Genomic DNA, 16,496 nt, shown 5'->3' on the forward strand with positions numbered 1-16,496 from the left:
CAATATGACATAAACAAATGCCAAGTTCTACCATGCTCTTGGATTGGAAGAATCAATATTGTCAAAATGACTATACTACCAAAGGAAATCTACAGATTCAAAGCAACCCTTATCAAATCACCAATGACATTCTTCAAAGAACTGGAACAAAATATTTTAAAATTTGTATGGAAACACAAAAGACCCCCAGTAGCCAAAGCAATATTGAAAAAGAAAAAAGGAACTGGAGGAATCAGGCTCCCTGACTTCAGACTATACCACAAAGCTAGTCATCAAAACAGTATGGTACTGGCATAAAATCAGAACGACAGCTCAATGGAACAGGACTGAAAGCCCAGAAATAAACCCAAGCACCTATGGTCAACTAATCTATGACAAAGGAGGCAAGAATGTACAGTGGAGGGAAGACAGTCTCTTCAATAAGTGGTGCTGGGAAAAATGCACAGGTTCATGTGAAAGAATGAAATTAGGAGTTCCCCTTGTGGCGCAGCAGAAACGAACCTGACTAGTAACCACGAGCTTATGGGTTCAATCCCTGGCCTCAATCAGTGGGTTAAGGTTCCGGCATTGCCGTGAGCTGTGGTGTAGGTCACAGACATGGCTCAGATCCCACACTGCTGTGGTTGTGGCTACAGCTCCAATTTGACTCCTAGCCTAGGAACCTCCATAGGTCATGGGTGTAGTCCTAAACCACCCCCCACCAAAAAAAAAGCCAGAAAAAAAAAAAAAAAAAAAGAATGAAATCAGAACATTTTCCAACACCATATACAAAAATAAAATGGATTAAAGACCTAATGGATCAAAACGGATTAAAGACCCAAATGTAAGACCAGATACCGTAAAACCCCTGGAAGAAAATAGGCAGAACACTGTTTTTCATAAATCACAGCAATATCCTGTTTGATCCACCTCCTAGAATAATGAAAATAAAAACAAAAACCAATGGGACCTAATTAAACTCAAAAGCTTTTGCACAGCAAAGGAAATCATTAAAAAAATGAAAAGGCAACTCATAGAATGGGAGAAAATCTTTGCAAATGATACAACTGATAAGGGCCTAATCTCCAAAGTATACAAATAGCTAATACAACTCAACAACAACAAAACAAACAACCCAGTTGAAAAATGGGCAGAAGACCTAAAGAGACATTTCTCCAAATAAGACATATGTTTGGCCAGTAGGCACATGAAAAAAATGCTCAACATCTAATTACTAGAGAAATGCAAATCAAAACTACAATGAGGTACCACCTCACACAGGTCAGAGTGGCCATCATTAACAAGTCAACAAAAAACAAATGCTTGAGAGGGTGTAGAGAAAAGGGAACCCTCCTTTACTGTTGGTGAGAATGTAACTTGGTACAACTGCTAATGAAAAATAGTAAGGGGGTTCCTCAGAAAACCAAACATAGAACTACCATATGATCAGGAGTTCCCATTGTGGCTCAGCAGAAACGAATGTGACTAGTATCCATGAGGACAAAAGTTTGATCCCTGGCCTCCCTCAGTGGGTTAAGGATCTGGTGTTGCTGTGAGCTGTGGTGCAGGTCAGAGACGCAGCTCTGATCTGGCCTTGCTCTGGCTGCAACGTAGGCCAACAGCTACAGCTCTGATTCAACCCCAGTCCTAAAAAGACCAAAAAAAAAAAAAAAAAAAAAAAAAAAAAAAGCAACTACCATATGACCCATCAATCCCACTCCTGGGCATATATATTTGGACAAAACTTTCGTTCAAAAAGATACATCGCACCCCTACGTTCAATGCAGCACTAATTCAAAATAGCCAAGACATGGAAACGACCACCTAAATGTTTATTGACAATTGAATGGATTAAGAAGATGTGGTAGATAAACAAAATAGAATACTATTCAGCCATAAAAAGAACAAAATAATGCCATTTGCAGCAACATGGATGCAATTAGAGATTCTCATACTAAGAAAGACAGAAAGAGAAAGACAAATTCCATATGATATCACTTATATGTAGAATCTAAAATATGGTACAAACGATTCTATCCACAAAACAGGAACAGATCATGGACATGGAGAGCACACTTGTGGTTGTTGGAGGGTTGGGGGAGGAAGTGGGATGGATGGGGAGTTTGGTGTTAGTAGATGCGAACTACTACATTTAGAATGAATAAGCAGTGAGGTCCTACCTTACATCATAGGGGATATATCAAATCTCTTGGGGTAGTACATGATGGAAGATAGTGTATGAGAAAAAGAATGGATATATATGAATGGGTCACTATGCTATAGAGCAGAAATTGACACCACACTGTAAATCAACTATAATAGAAATAAATACATAAAAATAAAATAAAATCTGGTTCCCATCCAAAATAGCTCTCTTCCAGGCACCAAAGGCCTCTTGACCGCCACAATTAAAGGTCCACTGTCAGTCATCTCTCTGATCACACCATCGTATTTGACATGGTGACCAACTTTCACTTCCCGAAACCCTCTCCTTTTGATTCCATAGCACCATTTCCCCCAAGCCACATTTTGTTGCTGTGACCTTCTCTAACCAATTCTAATAGCTCTTGGCCCCTTTGCTCTTCCATCTCTCCCCCCTTTTCCCTTTGACATGAGACCTCCCCAAGACTCTGTCCTTGGTCCTTTTTATCCTTATTCAAACTCTGGTTCCTCAGACTAAAGCTGTCCACTTTTGAATACCCTATGTAGTCCCTCAACTAGGACACTGTGAGCTGTGTGACTTTTCAAACTTCCGAGATGACTACACACATGCTTCCACCTGCCAACCAAACGACTCTACCTCAGTGATTGTAAAAATGTCATTTTAAATGTTCAAAGAGAACTCACTATCTTCCCTAACCACCAGGCAGGAAGAGAGGAGGAAGGAAGAAAGAATATTCTTCACTTCATCTGAATTTTATTTGCATCATCTTCCAATCAGTCTCTGATTTCACTGTCTGGTAGTTCCTCTTATGGTTAAACAAAGAGCTACTATATGACCTAGCATTTCCACTCTTAGGTATATTCACAAGAGAAATGAAAACACACAACCACAAAAAAACCTGTACATGATTGTCACAGCAGCATTATTCATAACTGCCAAAAATGGAAAGAACTCAAATGTACATCAACTGATAAGCAGGTGAACAAAATGTGGTAAATCCACACAATGGAATACTATTCAGCTATAAAAAAGGAATGATGTACTGAGAGATCCCACAAAATGGATAAGCCTTTAAAACGTTATGGTAAATGGAACATGTCACATATTATATGATTCCATTTCTGTGAAGTGCCTATAATAGCATATCATTAGAGACAGAAAGGAAATTACTGATGCCTAAGGCTGGGGAAGGGAGTAACTGATGGGTACAGGGTTTCTCTCTGGGGTGATGAAAATGTCCTGTAAGTGCCTGTGGTGATGGCTGCATTATTCTGTGAATATACTAAAAACAACTGGATTGCACTTTAAATGGATGGTATGGTATGTGATATTTCAATAAAGCTATTAAAAAGAAAAGCTGGTCCCACCAACCTCCTTAAAAATAAAGATATGTAAATCTTATCTTTGAACAAACTGGTGGAAGAGATTATCAAAATGATCAAGATATCATCACAACTCTAGTACTTTTCATTGTTAAAAATGAGATACCGCCTTACTCAAAGCTCTATCATGAGATAAGAGCTTATATGAGAGGGGGTTGAATATGAGAAAATAGAGACAGAAAGAAGTGGAGATTTCTAGAAAGGTGATAAATGAGAAGAAAAACAATTGGCCTGTACTGCTTTTTATCTTTTGAAATGAACATACTTCCTATAGATTTGATTTTCAAAATGTTTTCCGATGGGAAGTAAGACTCATATTCTGAGTGTCTATTACGTCCTGTAGCTGGTAGATGCTTTTTCTAATTCTTACAACAATCCTAAAAAGTAGGCATTATTTTTCCTGCTAGACAATGAAACTGAGGTTCTTCCTCCTACACCATGAATCAAATTCCCTTAACGAACAAGAATTTAGTATCATAGTTTAAAATGCAACTCTCCTAAATGTTCTACAAGGCCTCTCCATTTATAGAAATAACAGGATGTGGTGTGATCCTCTAATTTATTCTATCAGCAAATATTTATTAGGCACCTATTAGGTACCACAGCTATAGCAATAAATGCACAGCCAGAGGAAGATCAAGATGGTCATGGAGGTACCTCCCCCCATGAGCACATCAAAAAAATCACCTACACGTGCAGCAATTCTCATTGAAAACAAACTGAAGTCTGGCAGAAAAGCTCTTATATGATCAAAGTGGTAGGAGAGATCCACATGGAATTGGGTAGGGAGGGAAGAAAAACAATGAGGTCAGGTCTTGTGCCTGACAGAGGAGAAACAGAAAAGGAGGGGGATTAAGACTTGAAGATCCACCCCGAGGAGTGGGTGGTTTGAAACACCTATCAGGAGCCCCAGTTCTGTAGTCTGACACTGGGAAGATGAGTCTCTTTAGCTGGCTAGAAAACTGCACTGGCCAACAGCAGGACTCTGCTTGTGAAGAGTGTGTACATGCTTGCTTACTCCCCAACAAGGTAAAGGAAAGAGACTGAACTGCCTGGGATCCTGGCTGGTTTCCGTGACTGGTCCAGCCCAAGCCAAAGCCCCACTTCAGCCCTCTCCAACACAGCTCCACCCAAGGGGAAGGCTGCTGTGGCTGAGGAAATTGTGGCGCAGTAGGGGGGTGGAGCTGTCTCAGACCCAGCACAGCCCCTGAACAGGGCAAGAGCAGATACTGGCAGTCACAGGGGCAACATATAGGGAGCAGTCTGGACCTCTGACCAATGCTAGGACCACCCAATGCATGCCCTGGGCCACACTAGGAACCTACTCTGGCCCTTCCTACTCCAGCACTGCTCCCCTCTGGGGCAAAGGTGCCAATTCTGGGAGAGGCGAAAGCTCACAATAGAGGGAAAAGAACCAGCTGGGACCTGACTCTTAGGGCTTCTGCTCCAGCAACTTGGGACCTGAACCCTGCCTCCAATAGGATGTTGACCACTGAGCAGATAAGTACTGGATCACAAATGGCTATGGCGTCACCCATCCATCACCAGCCCCACCTCCCACGGGGGTGATAGCTGCTAGTACACCCTAGGGAAAGACAGGACTCCTGCCCAAATGGGATCCAGCTCTCCCATCAAAGCCACTGGACACCCAGACTGAACAGGGACACTCTCACAAAGGGCCACTCCTTCAAAATGGGCACAGGTAACTGTATCGCCTAATTTAATAGAGCTAGAGAAAGCTAAACAAATTAAGATAGGAATGTTCTCAAATGTTCAAATGAAAGACCAAGAAAAAAAAAAACTAATGAAATAGAGGAAAATAATTTACCAGATAAAGAGTTCAAAGCATTAGTAATAAGAATACCAACTAAATTAGAAAAAAAGAACAGATGAATACACTGAGAATTTTAACAATAAACTAGAAAATACAAAAAAAAAAAAAAAAAGAACCAGTCAGAACTGACGAATACAATAACTGAAATAAAAAATACAATAGAAGGGGAGTTCCTGCTGTGGCACAGTGGATTAAAGGATCCAGCATAGGTTGCAGCTGTGACTTGGACTGAATTCCTGGCCTAGGAACTTCAATATGCCACAAGTACAGCCATTAAAAAAAAAGAAAAGAAAAAGAAAAGCTAGAAGGAATTAACAGAGACTAGGTGCTACAAAAGAACATATAAATGATCTGGAAGATAGAATAATGAAAATCACCCAATCAGACAGGAAAAAGAAAAACAAATTTTTAAAAAAAGGTTGAGGGATTTCTGAGACAATGTCAAGTACAGCAACATTCAGAGAAAGGGGAGGTCAAAAATGTATTTGATGAATTTATGGCTGAAAACTACCCAAACCTGAAATAAACAGATACCAAGGTATGGGAGGGCACGAAGAGTCCCAAACAAAATGAACCCAAACAGACCCATATGAGGACATATCATAATTAAAATGGTAAAAGTTAGAGAATTCTAAAAGCAGCAAGAGCAAAAGAAAGTATAACATTTAAGGAAACCCCCATAAGGTTATCAGCTGATTTTTCTGTAGAAACTCTACAGACTAGAGGAAGTGGCAAGATACAATTAAAGTGCTGAAAAGGGAAAAAGCTACAACCTAGGATACTCTATCCAGCAAGATTATCATTCAGAATTGAAGGAAAGATGAAGAACTTTTCAGACAAGCAAAGACTAAAAGATTTCATCAATACTAAAACTGATTCTAAAAGCGTTAAAGGGTCTTCTTAGTGGAAAAAGCTACAACAGGAAGAATCTGTAGGAAAGGAAAAAAATCCACAAGGAAAGGCAAATATATAGCAAAGACTGTGGAGCAACCATTTAAATAAGCTAGTACTAAGACTGAAAGACAAAAAAACCCCATAAAATTAACTATAATTACAATAAACAGTGAAGGAGTAAACATGAAGATGTATGGATGACATAACACAAAAACACAAAATGTTGACGAGGAGGGGAAAAAACATAGATCTTTTAGAATGTGTTTGAACTTAAATGACTACCAGTGTAAAACAAGTAGATGTAATTATAGGTATACATATATGAACCCCATGGTAACCACAAATCAAAAGTCTACAGAAAAACCAGACAGAAAGGAAGACAAACATACTTAAAAAAAAATGCACCTGGAGTTCCTATTGTGGCACAGCAGAAATGAATCTAATTAGTTTCCAAGAGGATGTGGGTTCAATCTCTGGCCTGGGATCCAGTGTTGCCATGAGCTGTGGTATAGGCTGAAGATGTGGCTCAGATCTGGCATTGCTGTGGCATAAGTTGAAAGCTGTAGCTCCGATATGACCCATAGCCTGGGAACCTCCATATACTGCAGGTGCAGCCCTAAAAAAAAAAAAGAAAGAAAGAAAAAAGAAAAAGCATCAAATCACAAGGGAAAAAACAAAAAGGAGTTACTTAGGAGCACTGTAACTGCTGTGGTATAGGTTCAGTCCCTGGCTTGGGAACTTTTCCATGCTGTGGGTGTGGCAAAAAAAAGAATTGCTTCAATCAAAAGGCAGAGTGGCTAATTAGACAAAAAAACCAAGACCCATTTATATGCTCCTTACAAGAGACTCACTTCAGAGATAAAGACATACACAGATTGAAAGTGAGAGGTTGAAAGAAGTTATTCCATGCAAATGGAAACAAGAAAGTTGGGGTAGCAGTAACGATGTGAGACAAAATAGACTTTAAAATAAAGTCTACAATAGAAGACAAATAGAGCATTATATAATGATAAAGGAATCAAAACAAGAAGAGGATATTTCTTAAAATATATGCACCTAATATAGGAGCACCTAAATATATAAAGCAAATATTTACACACACAAATGGAGAAATTGACAATAATACAATAATAACAGGGAAATTAACACCCCACTTAAATCAATGGACAGATCATCCATACAGAAAGTCAATAAGGAAAGAGTGCTCTTACCATCATTAATAAGTCTATAAATAACAAATGCTGGAGAGGGTGTGGAGAAAAGGGAACTCTCCTACACTGTTGGTGGGAATGTAAATTTGTGCAATCACTATGGAAAACAGTATGGAGGCTCCTCTGAAAACTAAAAACAAAATTAGCATATGATCCAGCAATCCCACTTCTGGGCATATATCCAGAGAAAAGCATAATTCAAAAAGATATATGCACACCCCTATGTTCATAGAAACACTATTCACAATAGCCAAGACATGAAAACAACCTAAACGTCCACTGAAAGATGAGCAGGTTAAGATGGTATATACACAATGGAACACTGCTCAGCCATAAAAAATGAAATAATGCTATTTGCAACAACATGGATGCAACTAGAGATTATCATACTAACTGAATTAAATCAGAAGGAAAAAGACAAATACCATATGATATCATTTATATATGGAATCTAAAATATAGCACAATGAACCCATCTATAAAACAGAAACAGACTCATAGACATAGAGAATAGACCTGGGGTTGTCAAGTCGGGGAAGGTATGTGATGGACAGGGAGTTGGGTGTTAGTAGATATAAACTATTAAATTTAGAATGTATAGGCAGCAATGACCTACTGCATAGCACAGGGAAAATATATATATGTATGACTGAATCACTTTGCTATACAGCAGAAATTGGTACTACACTGTAAATCAACTATACTTTAATCACAAAATATATTAATAGGAAATAGTGGCCTTAGATGACAAACTAGACCAACTGGACTTAATAGATATCTACAACTTATCCCATATCCCATCCAAAAACAACAGAATACACATTCTTTTTAAGTGCAAATGGAACATTCTCCAGGATAGATCACATGTGAGGCCATATAACAAGTCTCACAAATTTAAGAGGACAAAAATTATATCAAGCATTTTTTTTTCTTCTGATCACAACAGTATAAAACCAAAAATCAATTGCAGGAAAAAAGTGGGAAACAAAAATATGTGGAGACTAAATAATATGCTACTAAAAAACCAATGGGTCCAAAAAAACCAACCCCCCCCAAAAAAAATGGGTCAAAGAAGAAATCAGAGAGGAAAACAAAAAATATCTCAAGACAAACAAAAATGAAAACTTAACTTTCCAAAATTACAGGCTAGAGGAAAAACAATTCTAAGAGGTAAATTTACAGAGATACAGCCCTACCTCAAAAAAACAAGAAAAATCTCAAACAACCTAATCCACCACCTGAAGAAATAAAAAGAACAAAGGCCAAAGTCAATAGAAGGAAGGCAGTAATAAATATCACAGAGGAAATAAATAGAGAACACCCCCAAAAACAATGGAAAATATCAATGAAACCAAGAGCTGGTTTTTTGAAGACAAATAAAATTGATAAGCCTCTAGCCAAACTCATCCAGAAAAAGAGAACCCAAATAAACAAAATAGGAAATGAAAGAGAACAATGAAACAAAATCATAAGAGAATACGAGTTATATGCCAACAAACTGGACAACCTAAGAAATGGATAAATTTCTAGAAGTATACAATCTTCCAAGAGTGAATCAGGAAGAAACAGACAATTTGAACAGACCTTCAGTAGTAGTGTACCTTAATTAGTAACCAAAAATTCCAAGCAGACAGAATCCCAGGACAGGACAGCTTCACTAGGGAACTTTGCCAGAGCTAATACCAATTCTTCTCAAACTATCCAGAAACTGAAGAGGAGGGAACATGCCCAAATTCATTCCAACCAAATTCAAACCAGACAAAAACATTACAAAAAAAGAAAATTGCAGGCCAGTATCTCTGATGAATATAGATGCAAAAATCAACAAAATACTGTCAAACTTAATTCAACAATATATAAAAAGGATCATACACCATAATCAAATGGAATTTACCCCAGGGATACAAGGATGGTTCAATATTTTCAAGTCATTCAATGTGATAAACCACATTAACAAACCACATGATCATCTCAATAGATGCAGAAAAAGCATTTGACAAAATTCAACCTCCATTCACGATAAAAACTCTCATCAAAATTGGCACCCCAACTCTTATCTCAACATAGTAAAAGCTACTTACTACAAACCCACAGTTAATATCATACTCACTGATGAAAAGCTAAAAGCTTTTCCTCTAAAATCAGGAATGAGATAAGAATGCCCACTCTCACCACTTCTATTTCACATGATACTGGAAGTCCTAGCCACTGCAATCAGACAAGAAATAAAAGGCATCCAAATTGAAAGAGAAGTAAAACTGTCAGTATTTGCATGTGACATGATACTACATTAAAATACCCCTATAGTTTTCACCAAAAAACTCTTAAAATTAATCAATGGATTAAGTAAAGTTGCAGGATGCAAGATTAATACAGAAAAATCTGTTGCTTTTCTATAAACTAATAATGAACTATAAGAAAGATAAAGAAAACAATCCTGTTTAAAACTGCACAAGAGGGAGTTCCCTTCATGGCTCAGTGGTTAACGAACCTGACTAGGATCCATGAGGATGCAGGTTTGATCCCTGGCCTCGCTCAGCAGATTAAGGATCTGGCATTGCCAAGAGCTGTGGTGTAGGTGGCACACGTGGCTTGGATCCCGTGTGGCTGTGGCTGTGGTGTAGGGTGGCAGCTGCAGCTCTGATTCAACCCCTAGCCTGGAAACCTTCCATATGCTGTGGGTGGAGCCCTAAAAAGCAAAAAAAAAAAAAAAGAAAGAAAAAAGAAAGAAAATAAAACTGCATAAGAATAAAATACCTAGGAATAAACTTAACCAAGGAGATGAAGACTTATAGCCTGAAAACTATAAAACATTGATGAAGGAAACTGAAGACAATATGATGAAAACACACCCTATGTTCACTGATTGGAAGAATTAATACTGCTAAAATACCCACACTATCCAAAACAATCTACAGATTTAATGCAATCTCTATCAAAATATCCATGACATTTTTTCACAGAACTAGATGAAATAATCCTAAAAGTTTTACAAAACCACAAAAGACCCTGAATAGCCAAAGCAATCTTGAGAAAAAAGAGCAAAACTGAACATATTAGGCTCCCTGATTTCAGACTATACTGGAAAGCTACAACAATTACAACAGTGTGGTATTGACCCAGCATGGTATTGACTCACACATCCACAGAACAAAAGAAAGCCCAGAAATAAACCCATGCACTTATGGTCAGTTAGTCCACAACAAAGGAAGCAAGAATATACAATGGAGAAAAGACAATCTCTTCAATAAGTGGTGCAAGGAAAACTGGACAGCTATATGTATTAGAATAAAATTGGGGAGTTCCCTGGTGGCTCAGTGGATTAAGGATCTGGCATCGTCATTGCTGTGGCTTAGGTTCGATCCCTGATTCCAGAATTTCCACATGCTGCAGGCGTGGCCAAAAATAAAAATAAAATAAAAAAAAATTAGTCTTTAAAAAAATGAAATTAGAACATTTTTCTCATACCACATACAAAAATAAACTCAAAATGGATTAAAGACCTAAATGTAAGACCTGAAACCATACAACTCCTAGAAGAAAACATAGGCAGAACACTAATGTAAACTGGAGCAATATTTTTTGCATCTATCTCCTAAGATAAAGGAAACAAAAGGAAAAATAAACAAATGAGACCTAATCAAACTTAAAAGCTTTTGCCCAGTGAAGGTAACTATCAACAAAATGAAAAGATAATCTATGGAAACGGGAGAAAATATTTGCAAATTACCTGACCGACAAAGGATTAATACCCAAATACAGAAACAGGTGATACAACCCAGTATCAACCTCCCCCTCAAAAACCCAAACTGATTAAAAAATGGAAAGACCTGAAAAGACATTTTTCCAAAGAAAAATGGCCATGAAGAGATGCTCAATACTGCTAATCATCAGGGAAATGCAAATCAAAACCTCAGAGATATCACCTCACTTCTGTCAACATAGCTATAAGTAACAAATGCTAGCGAGGATTTGGAGAAAAGGGAACACTTGTACACTTATAGTGGGAATGTAAACTGATGGAGCAGTAATGAAAAACAGTATGGAGGTTCCTCAAAAAACTAACAAACAAACAAAAACCAACTAAAAACAGAACTATTACATGATCCATCAATTCCACTTCTGGGAAACATCCTAAGAAAACAAAAACACTAATTTGAAAAGATACATACACCCCAATGTTCAAAGCAGCATTATTTACAACAGTTAAGGTATAGAAGCCACCCAAAGGTCCATCAACAGATGAATGGATAAAGAAGATAGGGCACACTCACACATAAACACACACATGATGAAATATTACCTAACCATAAAAAGAATGAAACTTTGCCATTTGCAACATGGATGGACCTGGAGGGTATTGCGCTTAGTGAAATTAAGTCAGATAGAGAATGACTAACATTAATATAACAGGTATGTGGAATCCAAAAAATAAAACGAATGAATATAACAAAGCAGAAAAAGGCTACAAGGATATATTGTACAGCACAGGGAATATAGCCAGCATTTTATTATAACTTTAAATGGAGTATAATCTATAAAAATGTAGAATCACTATGATGTACACCTGAAACTAATATTACACTGTATATCGACAACAATTAAAAAGTACAACTGTCATGTCACAGACGTTCGTTCTTATAATGGGCCGTAGATAATAGAGCTTAACAAGTAAAATAATGAATGGTTCTAAGAGCTACACGGAGATTTAAGTACATGTTATACTAAGAAGGGACTTGATGGTTACTTTTTTACTGGATCAGCAGGAAAAAAAACCTCTCAGGTAGTAATTTTTTTTTTTTTTTTATTTTAAATGGCTGAACATGAGGCATATGGAAGTTCCCTGGGGCCAGGAATTGAATGTGAGCTGCAGCTAAGACCTATGCTGTAGTTGTGGTAATGCTGGACCCTTTTTAACCTACTGTGCTGGGACAGGGATTGAACCTGCACCTCTCCAGTGACCCCAGCTGCTGCAGCCAGGTTCTTAGTCCACTGTGCCTCAGCGGGAACTCCACGGATAGTAATTTTTAAGAAGAGAACAGGTAGAACAAAGCTCTTAATATGAAATGAGCTTTGCATATCTGCAGGAGAAAAAAATGCCACTACTTCATGCATAAGGCGGAAGAGTGGTATAAAATTAGGGAGGTGGACATGAGCAAAATCACCGGGGGCTTTGTAAACCACAGTAAGGAATTTGGATTCTATTCTTTATGTGATCGGAGGCCAACAGAGTGTTCTACATTGAAGAGGAACAGAGTCTGATTTTGCGACAGACCATGCTCACTGCAGTGTGGCAAAAGAATGCTGGGACTATGCTTGGGAACTGCTGCAGGAGCCTACGTTACATGATGGTGCCCTAGACTAGGAGGGTGGCAGTGAGCAGGGAGAGAACTAGAGGGATGATAAATACATTCTGGAGAGAGATGACAGAGCTTGGTGATAGACTGATTGTGTCTTAGAGGTGAAAGCACTGAAGAACAAGTTTCTTATGACAAATCCGAAAAACAACTTTAAAAAATTTACACTTACCTCTTTCATGAACTGTTCAAACTCTTCATCTAGCTCTTCTTTGGAAGAGTGGGCCATTATCAATAATTTTCACTTCCCAAAGTAAACATTCCAAAGTATGTACAATGTTGGAAACACTAAATGGCAAGAGATCATAAATATCCTTTAAGAAAATCCATATCACATCATAAAAACAGCCAGACTTGAACTTCAGACATTTCTCTAGCATATATACACAGATATTGATTAAGAAGCTGTACAGTGATTTCCAGTTCATTAATAAAACGACGTGGAAAATCAGCTTTCACAGTTTGCCTTGTACTTAGGATTCAAACCTACATTTTCATTCTTAACAACCAATTGTTAGAATAGCCTCCAAAACATTAAATCTTTGCACATTAGTGTGTCTGTTAAAAAGTGTAAATTAACAAGTCCCAAAGACCTGCTTCTCTTTTGCAAAGCCCAGGACAGAGTTTGTGCTGCCTTACCATTCAGCTAGCTATCAATTCATACTAAAAGTTGTAAAACAGACTGTTTGCTTATATGGGGACGTTTCCAGATACATATTTCTGGATTGACTTATTAAGATTTCGAATCTACCTAGAGTTCCGCTGTGGCACAGGGAGGTAAAGATCCAGTTTTGTCTCTGCAGCGGGTAAGGGTAAGGGTGGCTGCTGAGGAGTGGGTTCCATTACCCACCCACCGCGCCCCTCCCCCACTTACCCCTCCCGCCCCCACCTTACCCCTCCCGCCCCCAGCACAGTGAGTTAAGGATCCGAAGTTGCCCCAGCTGCAGCTGAGATTCCATTCCTGGCAGGGAACTTACATATGCCGCAGGTGCGGCCCCCCCCCCCAAAAAAAGGTAGATTGACTCCACATAAAACAAAGCTAAAGGAGTATTCAAATTAAAACAAGTTATGTTATTTTGAGGAAGGGAAAGTCAATTAAACTATGAAACGGTGACTTGCAACGCTAACTCCCCCGTCTCCCTAAAGACTCAAACTTCGGATCTGCGCCAGCTTCTGGGTTGTAACTCCTAGAGGCAGCTAAAATTCGGCTTCCTTTGGCAGAGGCGGTCTACGTAGACCTGGACAATACTTTGCCCAACCTGCACAATAACAGCCCCTCCCTCTAATTTGCATTTCTGTTCAGTTCAGAGTGGAGCTGGTTAAGGTCTTGGCCCCAGATTCTGGGTTAAAGGCGGATCCCACCCAAAGGGGCCCCGGCCCCGGCCCCGGGAAGCGCGGGTTCCAGAGTCAGCGGGAAGACAAAGACGCACCTGCAAGGGAGCCAGGGCGGAGAAGGGGAGTGACCCGAAACTAAAACCCTGAGAAGCAGGTCTGAGCACAGTCTTGGCCCTACTCAGCCGAGCTGGAAGGTAGCATTCACGCCTCACCTACCTTCGCCTCTGAATTCCGCGCTTTTCCGGAGGTCGACCGGGGCCCAGCAGTTGCCGGGGTAACAGACTTCAGCCGCCAGGTTTCAGGGTCACATGACCCAAACGTGTCACGTGGCTTGCGGCGCCAACTGAGAGCTGTTAGTGTGTTTTCCTCTGGGCCAGCGCAGGTTGGAGTGGCCGTGGCTCGGCCGAATAATCTGGCGGGTTAGGAGTCGTCGCTGCTGCAGCGCTAGAGACTCCTGGGCCCTCTCTGCGCTCCTTGGTTAGTGGATGCACGACGGGGTCACGAGAGCCGGAACAGGCGTGATGAGTGTGGCTGACCCACCCGTAGCTTCCTGGGAAATGTAGTTTAACTCCCTTGGTCCTTGTAGTTCCGCATTTCTCATCACTTCTCTTCCCCTCTTCCTAATCTTCCCCTCTCCTGTAGTTTCAGCTTTCTGCTCTCCAAGCGAAAGCCTAGAAAAAATTTAACTTATTGAGTGATTTCCTTTGCGTGCAAAGCTCTGTGTGGGCGTTGGGACACTCTAAGCTTTGCGGAAGAACTCTGTTGTCAGCCTAGGGACTCTGTTCCACCATCTAGTGGACAAGACTTGGAAAATACACAGAAACACCTTAAGCCCACAAACCCCCAAGCCCTAACCCATATTGGAGCATTTCTGTCGTTTCCCACTACCCCTCCAACCCCCACCTCCACCTCCATTCTATAGTGGCCTCTTACAATTACTTTCTTGAATTTTTTATTTTTGCTATTTCTTCCTCTGAAAAAATAAAAATAAAAACACAACATCCGTTAGAGTTTGACAGGACCCCATTTAGGATATTTAAAGTAAAATGGATAGCAGCTGAAAGTATTGACTAAAAAAAATATGTACACCTGAAAGTTGAGAGTTTCGTTTTATTTGGTGGACAAAACTGAGGACTTAATCCCAGGAGGCAGCATCTCAAGTAACCCTGGGAAAACTGCTCCAAGTGTTGGGGAAACTCAGCCACTGTCCATTGGTGCCTAATAAAAGCAGGGGGAGACAGAGATTGGGGTGAAGGAGGACAAAAAAAAAAGCTTTTATTGCTTTGCCAGGCAAAGGAGGCCATAGCAGGCTAATGCCTTAAAGATTGTGCCCTCCCTTGAAGAACAGTTGCGGCCGTTTAATAGTCTAAACAGAGAGAAACAAAATTTCAGGGAAGAATCAGGGTTGGGCAAAGATGCATTCTTGTTTCTTTGAGGGAATCGTCAAAGCTAGTGTCAGGAGAGCTCAGAATGATCCTGGTGGTGGTCTTCTAGGTTATAGCATCTTGATTTTCTCTAGAATAGCAATGCTCATGAAAAGGGTTATACTGATGAGCAACTAGAACAAACTAGAGAAGTTCCTGAAAAACATCAGATGCTAGAATCTTAGCTCAGAGGTGACTGTATTCAGGGTGCCTAATCAAGTGAGGGAGAAGCACAAGGAAAGGGCTCCAAACTTCAGTTTTAAGCTGTTCATTACCTAAAGGAGCATGAGGAATATAAACTTTTCTTTCAGGTGTACAAGATGCCTACATCTTAGGTGTGTTCTTTGAGGGGGAACCAGGACCCTGCCCCAAGTTTGCAGTATAGTTGCTTGAGAGTTCCTCCATTGTCTTTTCATCCCCTCCCTTCCCTGATTAGCAACTGTTTGAACTTCTTGGGACTCAGGGAAGGGCCTGGAGGCTGAATGAGACCCATTTCCTAAAAATAAGAAATAGAGGACACAGAAAGGCTTTTGTGCCCAGGAGCCCCACAGGGCCATGCTTGGTTTCACAAGGAGGTGAGGTGAGGAGCTGGGATTTATAAGAGTTTTGCAATAAAGGGCAGATAGTAGGAACAAAAGATTACTGCTAATAACAGAAAACAGCTATCTTAAGGAATTTAGCATTTTTCTATGTATGCGAAGATGTAAGTTCTGGGTTCACTGAAATCATTCCTTTGATATGCACCACAGCTATCTTGGGCCAATATCCTGTGTTTTCACAGCCTGAGTTTCCTCAGGGCTCACCCTTGGGAGTGGCTGCAGTCTGATGGCTGCTAGATGGCAGGTATTCTTTGTTTCTTTCCTGAGTTCCCTCAGGGCTCCCCAGCTCACCCTTGGAGGTAGCTGCACTCGACAAG

General features: G+C 39.8%; 1 protein-coding gene across 7 annotated transcripts in view; it reads right to left on the reverse strand.

The window, feature by feature from the left end:
- Positions 1 to 14,690, reverse strand: part of CEP162 (centrosomal protein 162) — a 110,037-nt gene extending 95,347 nt beyond the window's left edge. Inside the window, exons 1-2 of one of the 7 annotated variants that reach the window (XR_002343389.1) lie at positions 14,373 to 14,683; positions 12,994 to 13,109 (exon numbers count right to left, since the gene is read on the reverse strand). Coding sequence is in view for 5 of the 7 variants with exons in the window: in XM_013992659.2 (XP_013848113.1) it covers positions 12,994 to 13,050 (57 nt within the window). In the remaining 2 variants the exon portion in view is untranslated. Of the gene's footprint in view, positions 1 to 12,993; positions 13,110 to 14,251 lie in introns of those variants that run through there. The other 6 variants (XM_013992659.2, XM_013992660.2, XM_021089595.1 and 3 more) reach the window with 6 other exon arrangements.

Source organism: Sus scrofa, chromosome 1, assembly GCF_000003025.6.
Source record: "Sus scrofa isolate TJ Tabasco breed Duroc chromosome 1, Sscrofa11.1, whole genome shotgun sequence".
Lineage (NCBI taxonomy): Eukaryota > Metazoa > Chordata > Mammalia > Artiodactyla > Suidae > Sus > Sus scrofa.